The sequence below is a fragment of the Nycticebus coucang genome, chromosome 2 (assembly GCF_027406575.1).
Source record: "Nycticebus coucang isolate mNycCou1 chromosome 2, mNycCou1.pri, whole genome shotgun sequence".
NCBI lineage: Eukaryota > Metazoa > Chordata > Mammalia > Primates > Lorisidae > Nycticebus > Nycticebus coucang.
In genome coordinates, this window is record NC_069781.1 from 178039787 (window position 1) to 178062476 (window position 22690).

Here is a 22690-nt window from a genome sequence, read left to right on the forward strand (position 1 = left end):
CTTGCCTCAGCCTCCCAAATAGCTGGGACTACAGGTAGGACTACTATTTTTTTTAGAGATGGGGCTTGCTTTGGCTCAGGCTGGTCTCAAACTCAGACCATCCACCGGCCTCGGCCTCTCGAGTGCTGGGATTACAGGTGTGAGCTACCTCACCTGGCAACCTTACAGTTTTTCTATTGAATTTTTGCCAAGCATCTCAATCAGGCTCTAAGTGTAAGGTGGAAAATTGAAGATTTCCAGACCAAGCATCCAGAGACACTTGGGTTTTATTTTACTAGAAATGGTCTCTGTATTTCAGTCTTGTTAATTCTACATCATAAGAATGTTATATAAATTATAGCACTTATTATCTTCCTTATTAGACTTTGAGCTCATGAGGTCAGGAGCTATGATTCTCCATTTTTTAATCTCTAATACTCAATATGATACTAGTCTCTACTTCTCAGTAGGACTTTCTGGAATTTATCAGCCCTCTGAAGTGTTAAGGGAATAATGTCTGATCTCTTGTTTAGTGGTGAAGTTTTCCTTCCAGGAGCCCCATGGAGGCTATCTGACCACCAATGTTTCTCTCCCTTAGTGGAGGCAGCTGCTACTTTGGGCAAGGACTTTGCCTATCACCATGAACCCTGTTATCTAAAGATTTCAACATTATATGCCTAGCTTATCATTCTGACCAATTAGAGGCACAATTCAGAAGTTAACTTAATTGGAAAACTGCAAAGTAATTTAGATATCATAATGCTATCTCCAAAAGGGAAATATTAACTCATTTTAGGTAATAACATTGTAATAGGAGATATAGAATTGCATACTAAGGTTGTTGACTTTTTATAGACAAAACTTTTTCTTTTTGAATTCAGCTTTTTACTTCTTAACCTCATGACCTTTTTTTGTAGGCTCTATCCACTCATCTTGAGGGACAAGTGGTCTCAGGGAAGGAAGAGTTTTTACATGGAGTTAAAATTTACCTTGAAAGGGTCAAGGACAGGTCTTGCATCTATAGAAGAAGGGTGAAAAGCCTAGGCCCAGCTCCCCTGGCATCTACTCAGATAACTTGCAATTATATGTATATTGAAAAAAAAAAAAAAAACAGCAATGAAAGCAGAAGAACCATGCAGCTGAGCCCTCTTTAGCATCCAATGAATAGCATTGATAAAATCTCAATCAGCCCAGAGAATTGTGAGATATAATAAAAACAGTTGTTTTAAGCCACTAAGTTTTGGAGCAGTTTGTTGCACAGCAATAAATAACCGAAACTCTTCAATAAGCTATGCTATTTGCTTCTATGTTACTGTTGCCCCATTCTTTTATGTACTGGCCAGTTTTAAGCCCTATTTTAAAGATGCTAATATGTTATAGAAGTTGTATGTGGAACACTCATTTTTGCTCTCTTATCTAATTCTCTTTTCCCAAAGAAAACCTCTGAAATGTGGGAAGTATTACTGTGGAATAGGGAAGATAGTGCCCCGATTAGCTATTCAGTTTAAGTAAATTATTCCACATCTCTGAGGCTATAAAAAGAAGATTGCTAATGACTTCCTTGCAGGGATGTGGAGGGATTAAATGAAAGACTGCTCCTAGAACACCTGTCACAGGTCTTGGCACATGTCAACATCCAATGAATAGCATTGATCAAATCCCTGGTCCCCCTCTCTCCATGTTAGTGAAGGCATAGAACGTGGCAGTCAGTCCTCCACGGGTCCAGAGCAATGCCAGAGCTTGTTGGGGCAAGAGAAGCTTCTGTTTCATATTATCTCCATTTACCAAGAGACAGGATGGGTTTTCAACACAAAGGCAGTCATTCTAACCACTGCCAGACCCCTAGTCCACTTAGGAAATGTATATCCAGCCTCAGCTTCCAAACAAAAAGATCATCACGAGAGCCCAAGAATATAGGAACTACAGCCGAGGGGGGTGGCTCACACCTGTAATCCTAGCATTTTGGAAGGTCAAGGCAGAAGGATTATTTGAGGTCAGGAGTTTAATTCTAGCCTAGGCAACATGGCAAGACCCCCATCTCTACAACAAACTTAAAAAAAAGTATGGTGCCCCATGATCACATTAATGTACACAGCTATGATTTAATAAAATAAAAAAAAACTTAAAAAACAGTGCACATGGTGATGCATGTCTGTAGTTTCATCTAGTGGGGAGGTTGAGGCAGGAGGATTGCTTAGGGCCAGGAGTTCAAGGCTGCAGTGGGCTATGATTCCACGACAGCACCCACACACATGACAGCGTGAGTGGCATAATGTGAGACCCTCTCTCTAAAATTAAAAAAAAAAAGGGCAGAGTCCAGCTCTCATTAATCATCTCTATACCCCCAGAACTTGGGGTGTAGTAGATGTACTGTCTACTACACAGAAAAAGTCACAGAATTGTTTTGTTCGCTGCTGTGTCCTGTACATAGTAAGTGCTGAGTAAATACGGATTGAATGAATGTTGCACTGCCTGTGGGTTTCCTGTAACTGTTGATTGCCTATCCCAAGCCATTCCCTCCTTCCTTGCTAATGGACTCCAGACAAGATTCCAGTGGCACTGCACCATCCCAGGGGAGAAGGAAATTAAGGCTCTCCTGTTTCTCTTTGCCAGGGATTGATTTGTCAAGAGGTGGACATGTGACACAGAATAGCCAATGAGACGTAAGAGATTAATCTACTCAGAGAATGCTGGGAAAGATTTCCTTCCACATAAAATAAAAAAATCATTGGTAGCCAGGACTGAACAAGCCAAGGATGGGAAGCCAACTCTGGGGGGCTGGCAGTGCAGAAGTTCCGGCCAGGAAATGACCCAGATGAGCTTCTGAGTGACCCAGCACCTGGCCTCCAGATGGCTGGATGTCTGAGATAAATGCGTATCTTTGGGATTTTAGCAGATGTTCTGTTACCTGCAGCCCAAATGACTTCCCTTAATTCCTTGTGCCTTAATGATGTTATTATGGGCTGAATTGCGTCCCCCAGAATTCATTCATCACATCAAAGCCCTAACCCAGTGATTTTCAACCAGGGAGCCATGGCGCACTGGTGTGCCGTGAGAGGATCTTAAGTGTGCCATGAAAAATTTTAAAGATCATTAATTAAATTATTTTTGAAAGAAGTTCAAAACACAGTAAGTATATTTTTTTACTCTCTTTTTTTAATCAACATAATTTAATGTGCTGCAGAAGGTTAACGATAGGTTCAAGTGTGCTGTGAGATTTAAAAAAGGTTGGAGAACACTGCTCTAAGCCACAGAATGTGACTGTGTTTGAAGCCATCAGGGCAGACTCTGATCAATGTAACTAGTGCCCTTTAAGAGGAAAGTTGGACACAAAAAGAAACACCAGGGCTGTGTGCACACAAAGACCAGGTGAGAACGCAGCAAGCCAAAGGGGGGAGGACTCAGAAGAAGCCAGATCTGCCACTTTGATCTTCCAAAGCTGTCTGACACCTTCATCTTGGATTCCTGTCATTTAAACCACCTGGCATGCAATAGCTTGTTAGAGCAGTTATCACAAAATACTTTTAGAAAATAGCTATAATAGCAACTTACTATCTATCATAAGCAGATATCAATTGTTATACTTAATTATTTCCATGATCATCAAAAAACCTTTTTCTTGGCCAGGCACAGCAGCTCATGCCTGTAATCCTAGCACTCTGGGAGGCCGAGGCAGGTGGATTGCTTGAGCTCAGGAGTTTGAGACCAGCCTAAGCAAGAGCAAGACCGTATCTCTAATAAAGTACCTGGGCGTTGTGGCAGGCACCTGTAGTCCCAGCTACCAGGGAGGCGGAGGCAAGAGGATTAGTTGAGGCCAAGAGTTTGAGATTGCTGTGGGTTATGACGTCAAGGCAGACAAAATGGAGGGTGACAAAATAAATATCTCAAAAAAAAAAAAGAAAGAAAAGAAAAAGAAAACAGTACAGTAAATTGCTATTTACGTATAGTTTTAAGCGGGAGGGTGGCAAGCCTTTATTACAAAAAAAATTAAAAACATAAGACCTGCCCATCTCTGCTGAAGGGCTCTCTGACACACAGCTGTGTCCTCATGATCAGTGCACTCAGGGCTCCCTTAATTCGCGGCGTCTTCAACGGTCCCTACAGCCTCTCTTCTTGTTCTGATTGTAAACAAACACCTGCAGCTCTTGGGCTGGATTACTTGAGATTACATAACTAAACAGAATCTACAGAGTTCTTTCTGCCCGTTTAGAACCCAGCCAGAAACAAGTTTTTCTCGGTTAAGCCAAAAGTGAAACCGGAGAAGGAAAGTTAGAGGTATGATAAGAGGATTACCGATCAGTTAAGACAAATGGCTTGGAAGTTGACCTTTGACCAAACGGCTCATAGCACAGCTTCCCCGGTGCGTGAGAACAAACACTAGGAATCAGTGCCGGCCGAAAGGATAAAAGGCAAAAGGAGAAGCAAGTGGCGTTCAGAGGGACGGAGATGTGAAGGAGGGAAGGGGCCCTGGAGGAGCGTGTCCACTGCCGCATCGTTCTCCCAGTGCCCTGAGCAATGGATATACTATTTGGCAAGAACAAGAAAGAACAAGTAGAGCCTGTAAGGGCCAAAGTGACAGGTGAGTGTTCGTATAAATACTTGGCTTTTCCTGTATATTTAGATGGGCTTTTTTTTTTCTGATTATAGAATACTTCTTATAAAGATATTTTTGCTAAGTCTGGAAAACAGCATATAGGAAGGAAATGACCCACGATCCAGACACATAGCTGCGCTCTTACACATTATAACTCAGGTTCCAAGGGGGGAGAGGCACCTCACTATTTGGAAGGTTCGGGGAAGGTGTCAGGAATGCCCCCGTGGGCGCCTGCACAGGGGGATTTGTCTGCAGAATGCACGCCGTATCCGTGCAAATGCATGGTTCCTAAATTAATTTCAGAATGCTAGGAGAAGCATACATAGGCTCCCATCATCTACCTGCACACTTGGAGGGCAGCACAGAGTCCCTCTGCGCCCGTAGGTGGGGTTTTGGTCTGTGAGCATCCCCCACGGAGCCAATCAGCCTGGGAAGGGACCTTCTTAGGAGCCATCCCTTGAGGATCGATTTCTTCGTCTGCTCTCCTCCTTTTTGGGGGTTGCCACTTTCCTGGTATCACCTCGTTTAGACCCTGGAGGGCAGTCTCTGGTTCTGAACCCTCAGGTCCCCAGGGTTGAGTCGTTCCGTTCAGTTCAGAGAATGGCTAACAGGTCAGCTCCCGCACACAGGCCCCTTCACTTTCTGATAGATGGACTGGATGTTTTTCTTAAGGGGGACAACTATGCTCTTTGGGAGAAAAGTGGGATTGGAGCTTTTCAACTGAGGAATTTCCTTGAGAGTCTTTTGAAAGAAAAGAATAGCTTTTGTGTCTTTTTCTCCTGGTTACAAAGGACACATGGCCCCTGTATTTATATGTAGGTGTGCGTATATTACGTTATATATAAATGTTGAAAGTGCAAATGAGAACATGGAACGAAATAAAAATTAGTCACATTTTTATCTCTTAAGCACTATTAATATTTGGGTCTATTTCCTTTAAGTTTTTGGAAAGATAGATTGATAGATTTGCTATTTATGTTTTTTTTAAAGGCAAATGTTTACTTACTATTAGTTTTGTTTTGTTTTGTTTTTAATTTTTTCCCACTTTTTTTGTTTTTTTGGACAGAGTCTTACTTTGTCGCTCTCAGTAGAGTGCTGTGGCATCATAGCTCACAGCACCCTCAAACTCTTGGGCTTAAGCCATCCTCTTGCTCAGGCTCCCAAGTAGCTGGGCCTATAGGCACCCACCACAATGACTGCTATTTTTAGAAATGAGGTCTTGCTCTTTCTCAGGCTGGTCTTGAACTCCTGAGCTCAAGCAATCCACCCTCCTTGGCCTTCCAAAGTGCCAAGATGACAGGTATGAGCCACCACACCCAGCCTAATCTGCATATTATTAAAGCCCTAAGTAGAATAGGAACATTCATTGATCATTTCTACTCTCGGAGCTGTATTCTAGGTGGATTAAATCTTTTAGTCATTGCAGCAACTCTATATGGGAAGTACCATGCTCACTTTATTGAATACATCCAAGATATATTGAAACCAATAAAAAAAATTGCTAATGAGATAGTTTACTTTTTTTATACTAAGTCTTTGAAATCCAGTGTGTATTTTATTATCTTCACAGCGCACCTCATTTCAGACCAACCCCATTTCAAGTATTCAATTGTCATGTGGCTACCATATTTTTATTTATTTATTTATATTAAATCATAGCTGTGTACATTAATGCAATCATGGGGCACAATGAGCTGGTTTTATGTCCAATTTGAAATATTTTCATCAAACTGGTTAATATAGCCTTCACGGAATTTTCTTGGTTATTGTGTTAAGACATTTATATTCTACACTTAGTAAATTTCACATGTACCCTTGTAAGATGCACCTTATGTGTGGTCCCACCAATCACCCTCCCTCCGCCTGTCCTCCCCCCTCCCCTCCCCTCCTTCTCCCCTTCTTCTTGGGCTATAATTGAATTATAGCTTTCATAAATGGCTACCATATTGAAGAGCACAGCTCCAAATGTTCTTTCCTTTTGCTGTGAGGCAAATAACTCCTCTCCCTCAAGACTCAGCCCAGTCACTTCCTCTCAGCTCCTCCTGGGATGAGGTTCTGTTTCACATGGCACCCCTTGCTGAGTCTGTGGCACTGCCTTTTTCACAATGTATTTCGATTTTCTTTGACCAGAGTGCCATGGTGTCTGCCTAGCTCATAGCAACCTCAAACTCCTGGGTTCAAGTGATCCTCCTGCCTCAGCCTCCTGAGTAGCTGGGACTACAGGTATCTGCTATGAAACCCAGCTAATTTTTCAATTTTTAGTAGACAAGAGGCCTCACTCTTGCTCAATTGGTCTCAATTCCTGATCTCAAGTTATCCTCCACTGTTGGCCTCACAGAATGCTAGATTACAGCCACCTCACCCAGCCCACAGTGTATTTTGGGTATCTGTTCATCATCTGTTTCCTCAATGGTCACTGACCATCTTGAGATCAGGGAGCAATGTCATCATTTTGGGAATCCTCAGTGCTAGCAAACTGCCAGTATATTATCCACTTTCTGGGAAAAAATCGCAAAACAAGCAGATACAGTGTGTGCTTGGGGTCTCAGTGGCCTCAATTCCTCTCCATGACTGTTTCTTCCAGCTTTTTGGTTTGGACATAGAAACCGGAAAGTAAACACACTCTCTTTCAACAGGCACAATTCCAGCATGGCTGCAGGGAATGCTGCTTCGCAATGGGCCTGGGATGCACACGGTTGGGGAAACCAGATACAACCATTGGTTTGACGGCCTGGCCCTGCTCCACAGCTTCACCATCAGAGATGGTGAGAGAACTAGAAGTGTCTGAGGGCACTGCTGTAACAAGTGACCACAGACTTAGCAACTTAAAACAGTGCGAATTTGCCCATTTATGGTTCCGGAGGTCAGAAGTCTAAATGGTATCTCATTCAACTACAGTTAAGATGCTGACAGGGCTGCATTTCTTCTCCAGGCTCTGGGGGGAATTTGCTTCCTTGCCTCTGCTATTTCCTGGAAGGTGCCTACATTCCTTGGCTTGTGGCTCCACCTCCATCTTCAAAGCAGCAATGTAGCATCTTGCCGTCTCTCCCTGTCACTCTCTCTCTCTCCATCCTTATATCTCCTTCTCTGGCTCTGACCCTTCCCCCTCCCTCTTATAAGGACCTTAGTGATTACATTGGTTCCTCTCAGATAATCCAGGATAACCTCTTCTGTTTAAAATCCTTAACTTAGGCCAGGCCTGGTGGCTCATGCCTGTATTCCCAGCACGCTGGGAGGCCCGGACAGGTAGATTGCTTGAGCTCAGGAGTTTGAGTCCAGCCTGAGCAAGAGCAAGACCCCATCTCTAAAAATAGCCAGGTTGTGGCAGCCTGTTGTGGCAGGCACCTGTAGTCCCAGCTACTCAGGAGTCTGAGGTAGGAGGATCGCATGAGCCCAAGAGTTTGAAGTTGCTGGCAGCTATGACACTGCACTCTGCCAAGGGCGACAAAGTGAGACTCTCTCAAAAATAAATAAAAAAATAATTTTTAAAAACAATTCTTGACTTAATCACATCTACACAGTCCCCTTTGCTATGTGAGGTAACACAGCAGGTTGTCAGGATTAGAATATGGATATCTCCAGGGAGGGACGTTGCATTATTCATCCCACCACAAGCACAAACTTCCCTGGAAGGGTGGCCAAGGTTCTTTTTCAGAGAGTTCATCTTCCAAACTTATATGCATCTTTAATAAGGCAGGCAAGAGCAGTGGGGAAGAGTATAGGCTTTGGAATCAGACCTGTGTAAGATCAAAACAGGAGGAGTATGGAGTGGTCAGGAACCAAGCAGTTGTACAGGACCCCAGGCAAGGAGAGCCTTGTTGCCCACACAGTAAATCACATGGGTCTCCGTGAGCAGAAAGTAAATGGCTGGAAAGGACAGAAAGGGTGACGTACCACGAACAGGTTGAAACTCTGGGTTCACATGTCTGAGTCAAAAGGTGAGATGTAAATTCTTTCTTTACTTTTATTTTTATTTGGCTTTTTTGGTTTGTTTGCGTGAGACAGAGTCTCGCTCTGTTACCCAGGCTAGAGTGCTGTGGTATCAGCCTAGCTCTCAGCAACCTCGAATTCCTGGGCTCAAGCATCCTCCTGCCTCAGCCACTAGTACCAGACTACTGGTACCCACCACAATGCCCAGCTAGTTTTTCTATTTTTAGTAGAGACGGGGTTACTCTTGCTCAGGCTGGTCTCGAACTCCTGAGCTCAAGGGATCCTCCCACCTCGGCCTCCCAAAGTGTTGGGATTACAGGCATGAGCCCCTGTGCCCAGCCTGGAAAGTAAATTCTATGCTTTTGGCCATTGAGGTGGTTTATGTCACAAAAGCAAGGACTGAATTCTTAAAAGAATTCCAGGACTACTTACAGCTTCAGCTGCTGAAGGCTTCCAAGTATTTTTCTTGAATTTAGGCTTCACAGAATTTTTCTTTACCTCCTGCATTCCAACATGGGTGAATGGTGGGCACTTTAAGTCCCTTAGGCTCAGTTTCCTCATCAGTCACATAAACGTGACCATCCTCCCCTGGACAGCTGTTGGGGTCATTAGCTGTACTGAATACTCTTGCCAGGACCTGACACCTGCTTGGTAATGGTCAGTTTGCTGATCTCCAGCACAGGGAGGGCGGTCCCAGAGAGCAGGGACCCTGTACACATGGCATGTCTTCATCATCCAGTGAGAGGCCCGGCCCAGAGGGGCACTTGGAAACTCTTTGTGTGTTCCCGACACACGTTTCCCAGGTGACCCCATGCCCACTGAGGGTTGACAGCCCCTCCATGGTGGGCCTCCAGCCTGGCCACTCAGGCCCACCAAGACCAAGTTAATCAGAAGTGCCACAGGCTGGGGCACAGCCTTCTGTAATTTTTTAAAAAGTACCCAAGTGATTCCCATGTTGACGATCTCTGCTCCATGCCAAACCAATGAGAAAAGGCTTTGGAGCAAGAAAGAGAAAAGGCAGAAAAATGGCTTACAGCTGTCAGCAGAGGCCCATGTAAGCTAATGTTTAAAAAAAGGATTTTGTCTTAGCGCCTGTGGCTCGAGCGGCTAAGGCACCAGCCACATACACCTGAGCTGGCATGTTTGAATCCAGCCCGGGCCCGCCAAACAACAATGACGGCTGCCTGTGGCTCAGTGAGTAGGGTGCCGGCCCCATGTACTGAGGGTGGCGGGTTCAAACCCAGCCCCGGCTGAACTGCAACCAAAAGATAGCTGGGCGTTGTGGAGGGCACCTATAGTCCCAGCTGCTCGGGAGGCTGAGGCAGGAGAATTGCTTGAGCCCAAGAGTTTGAGGCTGCTGTGAGCTTTGATGCTACAGCACTCTACCCAGGATGACAGTTTGAGACTCTGTCTCAAAAAAAAAAAGGATTTTAATAAAAAATCAGATTGGAGAGGGGGAAGCTGGGTGAAGGGTATCAAGACCCCCCCTTCTATAAGTCTAAAATTACTTCAAAAAGCATAGTTTTTATAAAGCAGGCATGCAGCTGAGTGATTCCAAATCTTCTTCAGTAATGGTATTCTATAATTTTTTTTTTTTTTTGTAGAGACAGAGTCTTACTTTATGGCCCTCGGTAGAGTGCCGTGGCCTCACACGGCTCACAGCAACCTCCAACTCCTGGGCTTAAGCGATTCTCTTACCTCAGCCTCCCAAGTAGCTGGGACTACAGGCGCCCGCCACAACGCCCGGCTATTTTTTTGTTGCAGTTTGGCCGGGGCCGGGTTTGAACCTGCCATCCTCGGTATATGGGGCCGGCGCCTTACCGACTGAGCCACAGGCGCCGCCCCTATAATGTTTTTAATAAGAGGCAAAGTCGCTCCACCTAGATTTGACCACTGGAAAGTTTACATACATATTTACATAGTGATGATGCCAAAAAATGCAGGCACATTTGAAGAAAGGAAAAAACTGTATTACAATTGTAATACTCAAATCACACTGGACGTCTGCAATTACAAGAGATACAGGTAACACACGTTATTGGTATATATTGAGTATCACAATTTTAATACGTGTTTTCCCTTCTTAAAATTTGTATGCATTTTGGGCGGCGCCTGTGGCTCAGTCGGTAGGGCGCCGGCCCCATATACCGAGGGTGGCGGGTTCAAACCCAGCCCCGGCCAAACTGCAACCAAAAGATACTCGGGCGTTGTGGCGGGCGCCTGTAGTCCCAGCTACTTGGGAGGCTGAGGCAAGAGAATCGCTTGGGCCCAGGAGTTGGAGGTTGCTGTGAGCTGTGTGAGGCCATGGCACTCTACTGAGGGCCATAGAGTGAGACTCTGTCTCTACAAAAAAAAAAAAAAAAATTTGTATGCATTTTTTTGAGTCCTCTGTATATATCTCTCCCTTCCTGCCCCCTAATCACACATGACCCAGTTCTAGAAGACCCCAGGCAGGAGCACGTCTATTTACTTAAGTCTCCTCAAAGGAAGGCAGCTAATTGGGTTCTCCCGACAGCAGCGTGGTGGGGGATGCACGGTGGCCCCTTCTTTAATCTCAGCCTCAAAGTCCAGTGTCAGCCTTGAGCAATTCCAGATACACCTTTTTCCTGTGGTCCCTGGGCGCTCTGTGCTCTGGGGCTTAACACTTACAGGAAATGAGTGGCCTATCTACACCCCAGCCTGGGCTGGGTGTTTGTATTTGGAGTGAACAGAATTCAGCATTTCAGGCCAAGCACGGGTGGGGCTCAAAGAAACTTAGCCAATGCCTGCAGGTGACTCCATAGACAGAGAGACCAGTGAAGGACAGGCTGGCTCAGGGAGACATGAGGGTGGCCCTAGCCTGGGTCTCCACTTTTGTGCAGCAGGTGGCTGAGGACCAGTGTGTGTGTCACCTCACTGACCCCCAGGTGAGTCTTCTAGCCACCAGGATTTTACTGGACAGTCCAGAGTTTCAGCAGCCTTCATTTATCAAGGGCACGCTGTGAGTCGTGGGGCTAATACCTTCTATCATCTCATCACATTTAAAATTGCCCACCAGAGGTGGGGAGGATTATATATTCCCCAACTGCTAGTCAAGGAAACTGAGGTTCAGTGAGATCAGGAGACCTTCCCAAGGTCACCTAGCTGGGTGACCCTAGAGCCAAAGCCTTTACCACTCTGCCTTCTGCGTCTCAACACTGTGGCTTTCCTTGAGCACCTACTGTGTGCTCCAGGGTTTTACAAGGCTCAAATGTCATGTGCTGTAAGGAATGTATCATGAGCCTCATGTCACAGTGGAGGGGACAGAGGCTCACCTTTAGCCAAGGTCAAGTGAGTGACTGGTACCCATGGAGTGGGATTCCCATCCACTTGGAGATGTGACTCTCCTTACCACATGGGTCCTGGCTGTTCTGATCACTATTAGACCCCCTCCCTGGCCCACAGAGCTGTCTGATAAATACTTGTTGAAAACATGAACTTGGGGCCAGGTGCAGTGGCTTAGGCGTATAATCCCAGCACTCTGGGAGGCCAAGAAGGGTGGATTGTTTGAGCTCAGGAGTTTGAGACCAGCCCGAGCAAGAGTGAGACCCTGTCTCTACTAAAAATAGAAAAACTGGCTGGGCATTTTGGTGGGTGCTTGTAGTCCCAACTACTTGGAAGGCTGAGGCAGGAGGATTGCTGGAGCCCAAGAGTTTGAGGTTGCTTTGAACTATGACACCACAGCACTGTACCCAGGGTACAGAATGAGACCCTGTCTCAAAAGAGAGCATGAACTCAGGGCCTGGTTGCGCTGGTTTCTTTCTGATGCCCAAGAGTAAATCTTCTGCTACAGGAATATCTCCCTGACACTCATTCGCACAGCACTCACCCTGTGAAAAGGTGTTTGAAAAGAGGACAGATCATTAGCTGCCACCTCGGGCACAGAACCTCCTGAAGACTGGAGAAGGCGCTGGCGGGCTTGCATGATTTCCTCCAATTTTGTTATGATTAGCCTTACAATCGCTGTCATTGTTTCCACTTACGTGCACAGGTGGGAGTCATTGCCACTGAAGTGTACACTCAAATCCTTTGGAGATGGGCATGAAGACACAAGCCCAAGGGCAAAACCTATCCAGGCTGTTAGAAGTCCGGACAGTAGTTACCCTGGAGGGGAAGAGGTAGCAACTGGGCTGATACTAGAGTTGGGCATGGAGAGGGCTGCTCGTTTCTTGAAACATCAGCAAACTGTCACCAAGCTCCAAGTTTCTATAGGTGTGTTTTTAAGGCTCAGACAGAATCATCAGACCAATTGCTCTTGCTATATTAGAATGTTGATTAAGCACTGATTGCTGACCTTTGAATCCGGGTTCCCATTCACTTGCTGTGTGGCTTAAGTCAAGGTGCTTAACCTCTCTGTGTCTCAGATTTTATTAGCTGAGAAATGAGTCCGCAAGGCAATGAATACCCAAGCCCTTTGTACTTCATTTGGTAAGAAATTTTGGTTAGAAACATTTAAGCATTGTTTAGATTTTGTTTTATTTTTGCTGTTAATTAACAAATGACATTATATTGATTTGTTTTTCTAGCAAACACATTTCTAGTTGGAATATTCTGCTCACTGCCGGTGTTGGGCGCGTTAAACTGGGTCATACACAAGTGCCCTACACAGGGTTAGCACACCCATGTTCAGTAAACGTTAGCTCTTAGTATTACTTTCCTTTTCTTAAAATATAAAGGGACACGAGGTGAGAATTTCTTAGGAATAGGTTGTCTCCTCTAAGCCATATCATTCAGTATATCCTGGGCATTTTGTTTTGCTTTTTAGAAGAGTCTCACTTTGTTGCCCTCACAGCAACCTTACACTCTCGGGCTAAAGCCTTCCCCATGCCTCAGCTCCCTAGTAGTTGGGACCACAGGCCCACAATGCCAGGCTATTTTTTTTAGAGACCCAACTTGCTGTTATTCAGGCTGATCTTGGACCCCTGAACTCAGGCAATCCACTCACCTCAGCCCCCGCAGAGTGCTAGGAATACAGATGTGAGCCACTGTGCCCGGCCTAACTCTTGCTTAGTACCGGGCAATGTCAGTATGTCCCAGGGCCTGCGTTCTGAGTGTTGTCATTGTGCCCACACTGGAAGCACACATTAGATCACGTAAAAGGAATGTGATCTGTACAGGGGAAAGATTCAACACAATGCCATTTGCTAAATAATAGCAAAATAAGATAACACACTGGCCAGACCCTCCCTGAGGTTTCAGAGTCCCCGCCAAATAAAGTTCAAAGGCCTGCAGACCCAGCCATCATCCCAACCCATTCCCCCAACTCATCTCATTCCTGCTCTCCCAAGCTCCTACCTAGATAGAGCTCCAACCTAACCTGATCAGCTTCTGGGGAGGGAGAACTGCAAAGCTCTGCCTCTCTCCTCCTCCTCTTCCCTAAGCTATTCCAGTCAAATTCTATTCATCCTTCAAGGGCTATTTCAAGCTCCATCTCCCCCCTGAAGCCTGTTCTGATATATTCTAGGCTGGGAAGGACCTTCCCTCAGTGCACCGGGAGGAATGCATGACTATTTTATTTTATGTAGCAAGAGGGACTTTGCAGATGTGATTAAATTAAGTACCATGTGATGGGAAGATTATCCTAAATTATCTGGGCAAAGCTTGGTCTAATCACAGAGGGAGGGGGCAGGAGCCAGCCCCAGAGGAGATGTGACAGTGGAAGTAGAGGTCCATTGTAGTCACTAGCCAAGGAATGTAGGCAGCACCTAAAAGCTACAAAGAATGAGGGCGGTGCCTGTAGCTCAAAGAAGTAGGGCACCGCCCCCATATGCCAGAGGTGGTGAGTTCAAACCCAGCCCCGGCCAAAAACTGCAAAAAAAAAAAAAAGCTACAAAGAATGGATTGACTCATTCCATTTGATTTGAAAAGACCCAAAAAATGGATCCCTTCAGAATCAAGCCCACACCTTGATTTTAGCTCAGTAAGATTCATTTCAGGTTACATTTTCCAAAACTGCAAGAAAACAAGTATGTGCTGTTTAAAGCCACCACACCAAGTTTGTGGTAAGTTGTGACAGCAGCAACAGGAAACTAACACAGGTCTAGAACCACCTGATATCTTTTGGGGTTGGTCTCAGTGGACGGGTCGGAAGGCCCTGCTTGGATGCAATGAGTTAATTCTCCCCAGAGTCTCGATGAATGAGACACTGACATAGGACTGAGCCTTTCTGTGCACAGTCTGTCATCAGGTCACCTCGTGGTTGTAGCAGATGTCAGGTGTCAACCCAGGGGGCTTATGGTCCCCGTAGGCTTTTGAAGACAGAGCTCCTGGGACTGATGGAGGCCCTGGAGAAACCCAGCTACACATGCAGCCCTTTGTTCCAATCCGCCAGCTCTGCATGTCCCTGGAGGGATATAAATGTAGTGGACGGGGGCTTGTGGCCGGGGTCAGCACCTCTCGGCCGGGTGACAGTAGGCAAGGTGGTAAATGGATATTTCTGAGCCCAGATTCCTTCATATGGAGCCAGGAATGGCCATACTTCCCTTGCCATATTGTGAGTCTCAAGTGCAGACGTAAGTGGGTGAGATCACGTTCTGAAAGCTAGTTGTAGCAGACACGAGTAGTAAAGGAGCCTGTCCTGATGAACTAACTCCCCTTTCCCCCCAGTAAAACCCTTAGAATGGGTGAGATTGATTTCTAAGCCCCTGATGCTGTCCGGCTGCTTCTCTTCCAGGTGAGGTCTGTTACAGGAGCAGGTACCTGAGAAGCGACACGTACAGCACCAACATCGAGGCAAATAGGATTGTGGTGTCGGAGTTTGGAACCATGGCCTATCCAGACCCCTGCAAAAACATATTTTCCAAGTAAGCACCCACTTGGAATTTAACCAAATTTTATGTTTTTTGACAGCCTCAATAGTCAAGACAACAGCATTTTTCCCTCTGACCATTCTCTTTAGGGTGGATAAAAACTCCACGACTGCCCTTTGAACACAGGTGCTACACAGTTCTTGATCACTGATGACAAAAGAGGCAAAGAGCATTTGATAGATTATTAGATACTCTCCCCCAGAGCGGGCGGAAAAGCAATTTGGAACTATCTATCACAGTTACAAATGCACGTTCCCTTCTGTCCAGATACCTGTAACAGCTGCTCCTGTCTCACACAAGTACAAGGTTATTCATAGTGGCATCATTTGTAACATCACTTATAACCAGAAACTGAAAACACAAATGATTACCAAGAGAGGAGTGGTGGAATAAATAACAGTAAAACTCTAAGAGGAAATACCATGCAGAAGTAAAAAGGAATGAGGGTGTCTCTATGTGCTGTAAGGGAAAGATTTCCAAGATATACGAAGGGAAGAAAAAAATCAAGATGTAGAAAAAGCATATAATATGCCATATTTTGTGTGAAAAAGCAGGAGGAAATCTAGGCTTATCTTTGCTTGTACATGTACAAAGAAACTCATCTGAATATATTTAAAATTGTTGGGGTTATGATGCCTGTGAGAGTGTTACGTGTCTGCCACTTAAATTCTTGGTTCAGGAATCAGGTCTGCCAGCACAATCTCCTTTCTGATACTCGTTAGATGTACAGGGGTTAGGAAAGGGTTCGGGTAGGCTGGCCCAGAGGAGGAAGATTACTTCTGTTTTTCCAGAACTGATGTCATCCTTCCATTCCCTGAGGGCAGAGACGGAGCCAGCTCTGAGCTCTCTCTCTCTCTCTCTCTCTTTTTATTTTATTTTATTTATTTATTTTATTTTTTTTTGAGACAGAATCTCAAGCTGTGGCCCTGGGTAGAGTCATAGCTCACAGCAACCTCCAACTCCTGGGCTGAAGTGATTCTCCTGCCTCCGCCTCCCAAGTAGCTGGGATTACAGGCACCGGCCACAACACCCGGATATTTTTTGGTTGTAGTTGTCATTGTTGTTTGGCAGGCCCGGACTGGATTCGAACCCACCAGCTCTGGTGTATGTGGCTGGCACCTTAGCCGCTTGAGCTACAGGCGCCGAGCCTGAGCTCTCTTTTGCAAATTGGGAGGAGCAGAGGAGGAAGGGGAGGGGAGTGAGGAGGGGAGTGAGGAGGGGAGCGGTCGAGGGGAGGACAGGGGATGCATTTTAAAGCTAATCTGGAGCTCCTCCACTATCAGTCAGTAGGGGGCGCACTACCCCAGACACAGATTGAGCGTCCGCCAATATTATCGCCAATAAACTTCCCTGGTTTTTCTTTCTTCCTGCTTTGAGCCTACCTTCTGATCTAATGAACTATATGTTCTTAAGTCGTAATTAGTTCGTTTTCTTTTTCTTCGAAAAGAATTTCCTAGACACATTTAAGATAAGCAGTGTGGGCTCACTTTTCTGCCAAAGAGGGCGTTTATTAGCTGCTTTGCCAGACTCGGGTGGGATTTCTGTAGAGCTTCCAAAAATACTGTGGAATACACCCACACACATATACACGTGCCCTAGCTGGCTCTGTTGTTGGAGACCTTCGTGTTTTTGAGAACCCAGAAAGAATCAGCCGTGCAGCCGGGGTGTCCCAGCTGACTCACTTCTCAGCTGACTCAACAGGGGGTTGCCCTGGGGAACCTGATATCTGAGTTCTCAGAATTCCTCAACTGACCCAACAGGACTCAGTACTGATTCTTTCTTAGCTGAAGTATTTTCAACTGGTAGAAAAACGGAAGCCAGCGAGAGCAGGGCAGGGCTTCCCTGCTGGGTGGGCACAGCCACCAGCTCTGATGGTCTGCTTGCCTCCCCAGAGCTTTCTCCTACTTGTCCCACACCATCCCCAACTTCACTGACAACTGCCTGATCAACATCATGAAGTGTGGGGAAGACTTCTATGCAACCACAGAGACCAATTACATCAGGAGAATCAACCCACAGACCCTGGAAACACTGGAGAAGGTATTGGCGAATATGCAACCACCATCAGTTCCTGACTCAAGAAAGGGAGAGTCGGGTCCCCCCTGGGTGAGGCTGCGGGGACTGCCAGGAGCTCAGAGGGGCCCCTTCTCTAAGGCCATTCAATCTTGGGCTTCTCCAGCACAACTTAGCCGTAGAGGGTAGGGACTGTGTTGTGTTCATCTTGGTGACTATCTTGGTTTTTCAGGTCTCGTATAGCAACATACCCAAACTAGGGAGCTTACAAAAAGTGACCTTGACTCTGTCACAGTTTGGGGGAGGCCAGAAGTCTGAGACACCTTGTGGGCAGGGCCAGGCTCTCTCTGAAGGCTCTAAGGGAAGACCTTACCTTGCCTCTTCTGGCTCCTGGTGGTTGCCAGTTGTCATTAGTGTACTTTGGCTTATAGATGCATCCCTCTAGTCTCCTCCCCTGTCATCACATGGCATCACCCCTATGGTCTGTGTCCAAATTTCCCTCCCTTTATAAAGACACAAGTCAATGCGTTAGGACCCACCCCAGTGCAGTGTGACTTCATATTACTTTAATTGCATCTATAAAGACCCTGTTTCTAAGTGAGGTCACACAGGTGCCAGCGATTAGGACTTCAACTTATCTCTTTGGAAGACTCAATTTAACCTGTAACCATGTCCGTATTTCTTGGCCAGGGGAGCACAGTGAGAACTTGAATGAACGCCTATATTGGACTGCCCACACCTCCCAGCAGCCCTACCTTGCCTTGACCTGAAGAGGGAGGCATGAGGCAGTCAGCAAGAGCACAAAAATAAATGACCCCGCAGATGCCTTTCCTGGGAAGAATCAAGTCAACACTTTGGTGAAAATCAATAGACCCATTTTCAGTTTCCCCCAGCTGGCTGTGCAGAGCCCTGGCTTCTTTACAATACATTTTAACAATCTGTTAGAGGGATGAGGCTTTTCTTAGCCATGAGATTATGCCCATCTCCTTTTCAGCTAGGTTGGCATTGGTCCAACCAATATATGCTTCCCACAAGGCTGCAGAGAGGCGATGCTGGGAGGGAAAGAGGCATTGCCTGACTCCCGGCCCACTCTTGGTTGTGCTATTCCAGGGAGGAAGGGTGCACCATTGGTCTCTGGCCACTCCATTGTTCTGCATTTGTGACCTGTTCAGAGTGGGGATCATTACTCAGCTTGTTAGTCAAGTTTTGCTTTGACCAAATGTTTTTGTACCTCTCCATTCCCAGAGTAAGCCTATGAAAGAGGCCCAGAGATTTGTGCCTCTGTGGAATGCAAAAGGGGAGGATTTAAATGACTTAACCAGAAGAACCCAGGGCAGCAGCCAAGGTGAAGGCTACCTTTCTTCCCAGGTCATTGCTCAGAGCTTTCTGTGGTGAGGCGTCCCATCTCCATGTCAAGGACACTCTCAAGGTCCAGGCAGTGGGATGGTGACAACAGCCACAGAAACACACCAGCTCTCCACCTCCCCTGCAACCTGTTTGCCACAGTACAGGTCATATCAGGTCACAAGAGTGAACATCCTCTTTAAAGGCCAATTCATCTTATTTTTAGATCAGGAGATATATGAAAAATATCCATCATCTCTCCGAACCTAGAATCAGTTGGGTTTACATGTGATTTCACCCTTTCCTCTTTGAAATCCCAGGTGGCCATCATATTTTGCAGGTTGATTATCGTAAATATGTGGCTATAAATCTGGCAACATCACATCCTCATTATGATGAGGCTGGAAATATTCTCAACATGGGCACATCCATTGTGGACAAGGGGAAGACCAAATATGTTATATTTAAGATTCCTGCCAAGGTACCAGGTAGGTCATTTTGGGGAAACACACATAGCCAAGGGTGTCTCCTTCTGAAGAGTTCTGATTTTTGTTGCTGATGTAAGACTCAATGTAATACTTTCCCCCATAATATTTAGATGATTGTGAACTCAGTCTTCTTCTTTAGAAAAGAGGAGTTGTTGGCATTCCTTTTGGAAGAATCCTCACCTCCTTTTCTTTAAGCTTTCATACATCTGTCCATCCATACACCCACCCATCTATCCTCTCGTACCCATTCATCCATCCACCCACCAATCCATCTATTCATCCATTTATTTACCCATCTACACTTCTATCCTTCATCCATCCATCCATCCATCCATCCATTGATTCATCTTTCCATCTGATTTTTTAGTCTCCTGATCAACCTTTGCATGGCAAGGTTGTGCCAAATATTTTCATCCCCAGCCCCTGAAGCCCAGAGTTCCAGGGTTGTGCAGGGAGCTCAGCCCTGCTGGGATCCACTCCAGATCCCTACCCTATTCTCTGGGCCTTCTGGACCATCTCCATTTGGGGCTGGGATCCTGGAGCAAAGCCCAGGATGACTGTGATTGTATGTTCCTGAAAGAGGAGGGTGAGGCTCCTAGCCTATGTTTGTCCGGGACCCTCCTGGGAACCACACCCAGGAGACGAGGTCTCCCAGGGCTGCTGCGCAGGTCCCAGGAGATAGTGTAGAACTATAAGGGTGCTTGACCAGAACTTCCTGTTTAGGAAAACTAGTTTCCATCTGTGATCCCTGCTGGTATCTTCCCCCCACCTAGTCTTATATAGCCCCCTGAACAAATTACCAGGCTCTGTCAAAGATGTGAGCCACCAAGATCAGTAGGTACAATGAGTTTACTTCTAACACAGAACTCCCATTAGTTATTCCAGAAAAGCCAATCAGCTGAGCTCAGAATCCTAGAATGTCAGACTTGGGGATCATCTAGGCATTTGAGTTTTCCACCTTGTATTACAGAGGAGGACTTTGAGGTTTTGAGGATCAGGTGACATTCCATGGTCACCCAGTCTATAGGAGCCATCAACTGCCTACAAGCTGCAATTCTCTGAGCACCTGCTCTATGCTGGTGGTTGCACTGGGGTGCGTGGCCATCTCATGCCTCCCAGGCCAAGGTGCTTTTCATTTCCGTTTGCATTGTGCTTCATTTGTTTTGTGAAGAAAAGAATTAGCCCACAACCCCACAGCTTCCCTCCCACCAGCCAGCTGTTTACAGTGTGCCCAGGTGGCCATAAGAGAGGTGGGGACCTTTACAGATAACTCATTATAAGCCAGCCCCAGGCCTGGGTGGAGAGGCCTTTTGGCCAGAAAGTGACTCATTCTTGCTGAGGAATTGAAAACTGAACATGTACTGAGCACTTGCGTGTTTGAGCACAACACAAAGTACCTGGACCCTTGAGCTATTTCATCCTCCTGTCTGTCTTCAATCTCTGAGTGTTATGATCCCTAACAACAGAGGAGGAAGCCAAAGTTAAAGGGGCTGTGTTTCTTGGCTTAACCCTGGGACTCTGATCATGATGATAGCCCATTCCACCAAGCCGCAGTTTGCCATCTGTAAAATGGGCATCCCACAGCCTAGCGTGATTGCTGCAATATATGTAAAAGCACGTCTGTTCCCAGGCGTTTTAGAATGGGCACTGCCAAGGGAAATTCACGGTAACCCTGTGAAATCCATATCAAATGGTGGGTCCCTGAAAAAATACCCAGGAAAAATACCCAGGTGCGCAAGCCCAGGAAACTCACCCATCACCCGGAGCTTGACAGGAATGCAGAATCTCAGGCCCTACCCCAGAACAGAGTCTAACTCCACATTTTATCATGATCCTCAGATGATTCATATGCACAGTAAAGTTTGAGAAGCAGGTCTGTAGGGCAGGGGCCAGCAAACTTTCTCTGTAGAAGGGCCAGATAGTAAATATTTAAGTCTCTGAGGACCCTATGCTCTCTGTCATAAGGGCTCAACTCTGCCAGTGTACCTCAAAGGCAGCCGTCCACGATGCATAAAGGAGGGCACATGCCTTGTTACGAATAAAACTTTATTTACAAAAGCAAGTGAAGGTGGGAGTGTGGAGCAGGTGAACCCAGGCTGTGGTGGAGGACCCCTGGCCTCCTTCTGTGCTTCAGGGATTCTCAGGTTGCAGATCAGGGCTGGGAGTGGGGAAGGGGGTGCTGGGCCTAGTGAGAAGGTCTCAGCCTAGTCCCCTGCAGCCACCTGCACAGCCTTGTTATCTGCTGACTTGCTGGCTCTTACTCAGAGGGGATTCTCAGCAAGCAAGTCAGTTTGTGGGTGACAGCAGTGTCTGGGGCCCTCCTACTTCCTGCTCAAATCCTGAATCCTGATGTTTGCTTTTCTCTATAGAGGACCAGAATAAGGGGAAGAGCCCTTGGAAGCACACGGAGGTGTTCTGCTCCATCCCCTCCCGCTCCTTCCTCTCCCCAAGCTACTACCACAGCTTCGGGGTCACGGAGAACTACATCATTTTTCTTGAGCAGCCCTTCAAGTTGGATATTCTCAAGATGGCGACCGCATACATGCGGGGAGTGAGCTGGGCCTCCTGCCTGACTTTCCACAGAGAGGAGAAGGTGAGGCCTAGCAGGGACACCAACCCAGCAGGGGCCAGCTGACCCCCAGAGACAGGCTCAGAGAGGGGTCAGCAGCAGCATGGAGCAGGTAGGGAGCTACTATGTAGTCTCTGGCAAGCACCTGCCAGCCTTCTAGAGAGTTCTGAAGCTGGACTGGTCCTTCAGAGTGATCCCAAGCTAGGGCCAGGGGACTAGGCCTTTATACCCCCATGTTCGTAAGTCAGTGGATGCAGAATGTCCCAGGAACAGGGTGTCACCTTGGGCCACAGAGACAGTTCCCACATACCCTGCAGCAAAGAGACCAAGTCCCCAGTCCTGAGGGACAGCTGGGCTCCTCACTGCCTCCACTCTGTTGACAAGGCCCCTTCCGAATGTCCGCCACCACCTTAATGTTGGGTGGTGCCAGAGGTTACTCAGACATGGCAATGGGAGAGTGTTCTTCCAGAAGTTTCCACAGAAATATCTCCTTCGGGTGCACCTGAGCACAAAAAGTATGTATGTACATATGTGTGTATGTGTGTGCACATATGCATACTTGCTGTTACTTTAGTTTCGAAAAATAGCAAGCAATTCTCGTGTTACCTATTCAAATAATACACAAGTGTATCGGCCACAAGTGATATCCCTTGGTCTCCCAGTGCACTCCCCTATCTGGAAGGAGGCACCGCTGTTCATCTGACACCTTCTATTCCTCTTTCCACATGTCCACGCACACGTTTGTCCTGCTGTGCGACCGACCACTCTCTTTAAGGCCTGCCCTTTCTCTTCTCAGTGCAGAGAGTAAGGTGGTTAAGAGAACAAAGGGGCAAGGGGTTATGGGAGATGCCCCCTCTGCTCAGAGCCTTCTCACGGTTTCCTGTCTATAAGATCTATCATGGTTTCCTATCTATAAGATATTGAGCAGTGGTTCTCAACCTCCCTA

The 22690-nt window shown here is 46.5% G+C and overlaps 1 protein-coding gene across 2 annotated transcripts in view; it reads left to right on the forward strand.

Annotated features, from left to right (window-relative positions):
* Positions 1–4394: 4394 nt before the first annotated feature.
* The window catches only part of BCO1 (beta-carotene oxygenase 1), a 36542-nt gene continuing 18246 nt past the window's right edge, over positions 4395–22690 (forward strand). The window contains exons 1-6 of one of the 2 annotated variants that reach the window (XM_053609232.1): positions 4395–4558; positions 7210–7338; positions 15195–15324; positions 17223–17370; positions 19028–19175; positions 21545–21768. In XM_053609232.1, coding sequence (XP_053465207.1) covers positions 4495–4558; positions 7210–7338; positions 15195–15324; positions 17223–17370; positions 19028–19175; positions 21545–21768 — 843 coding nt within the window. In that variant the 5' untranslated portion in view covers positions 4395–4494. The remainder of the gene's footprint in view (positions 4559–7209; positions 7339–15194; positions 15325–17222; positions 17371–19027; positions 19176–21544; positions 21769–22690) is intronic. The other variant, XM_053609226.1, reaches the window with a different exon arrangement.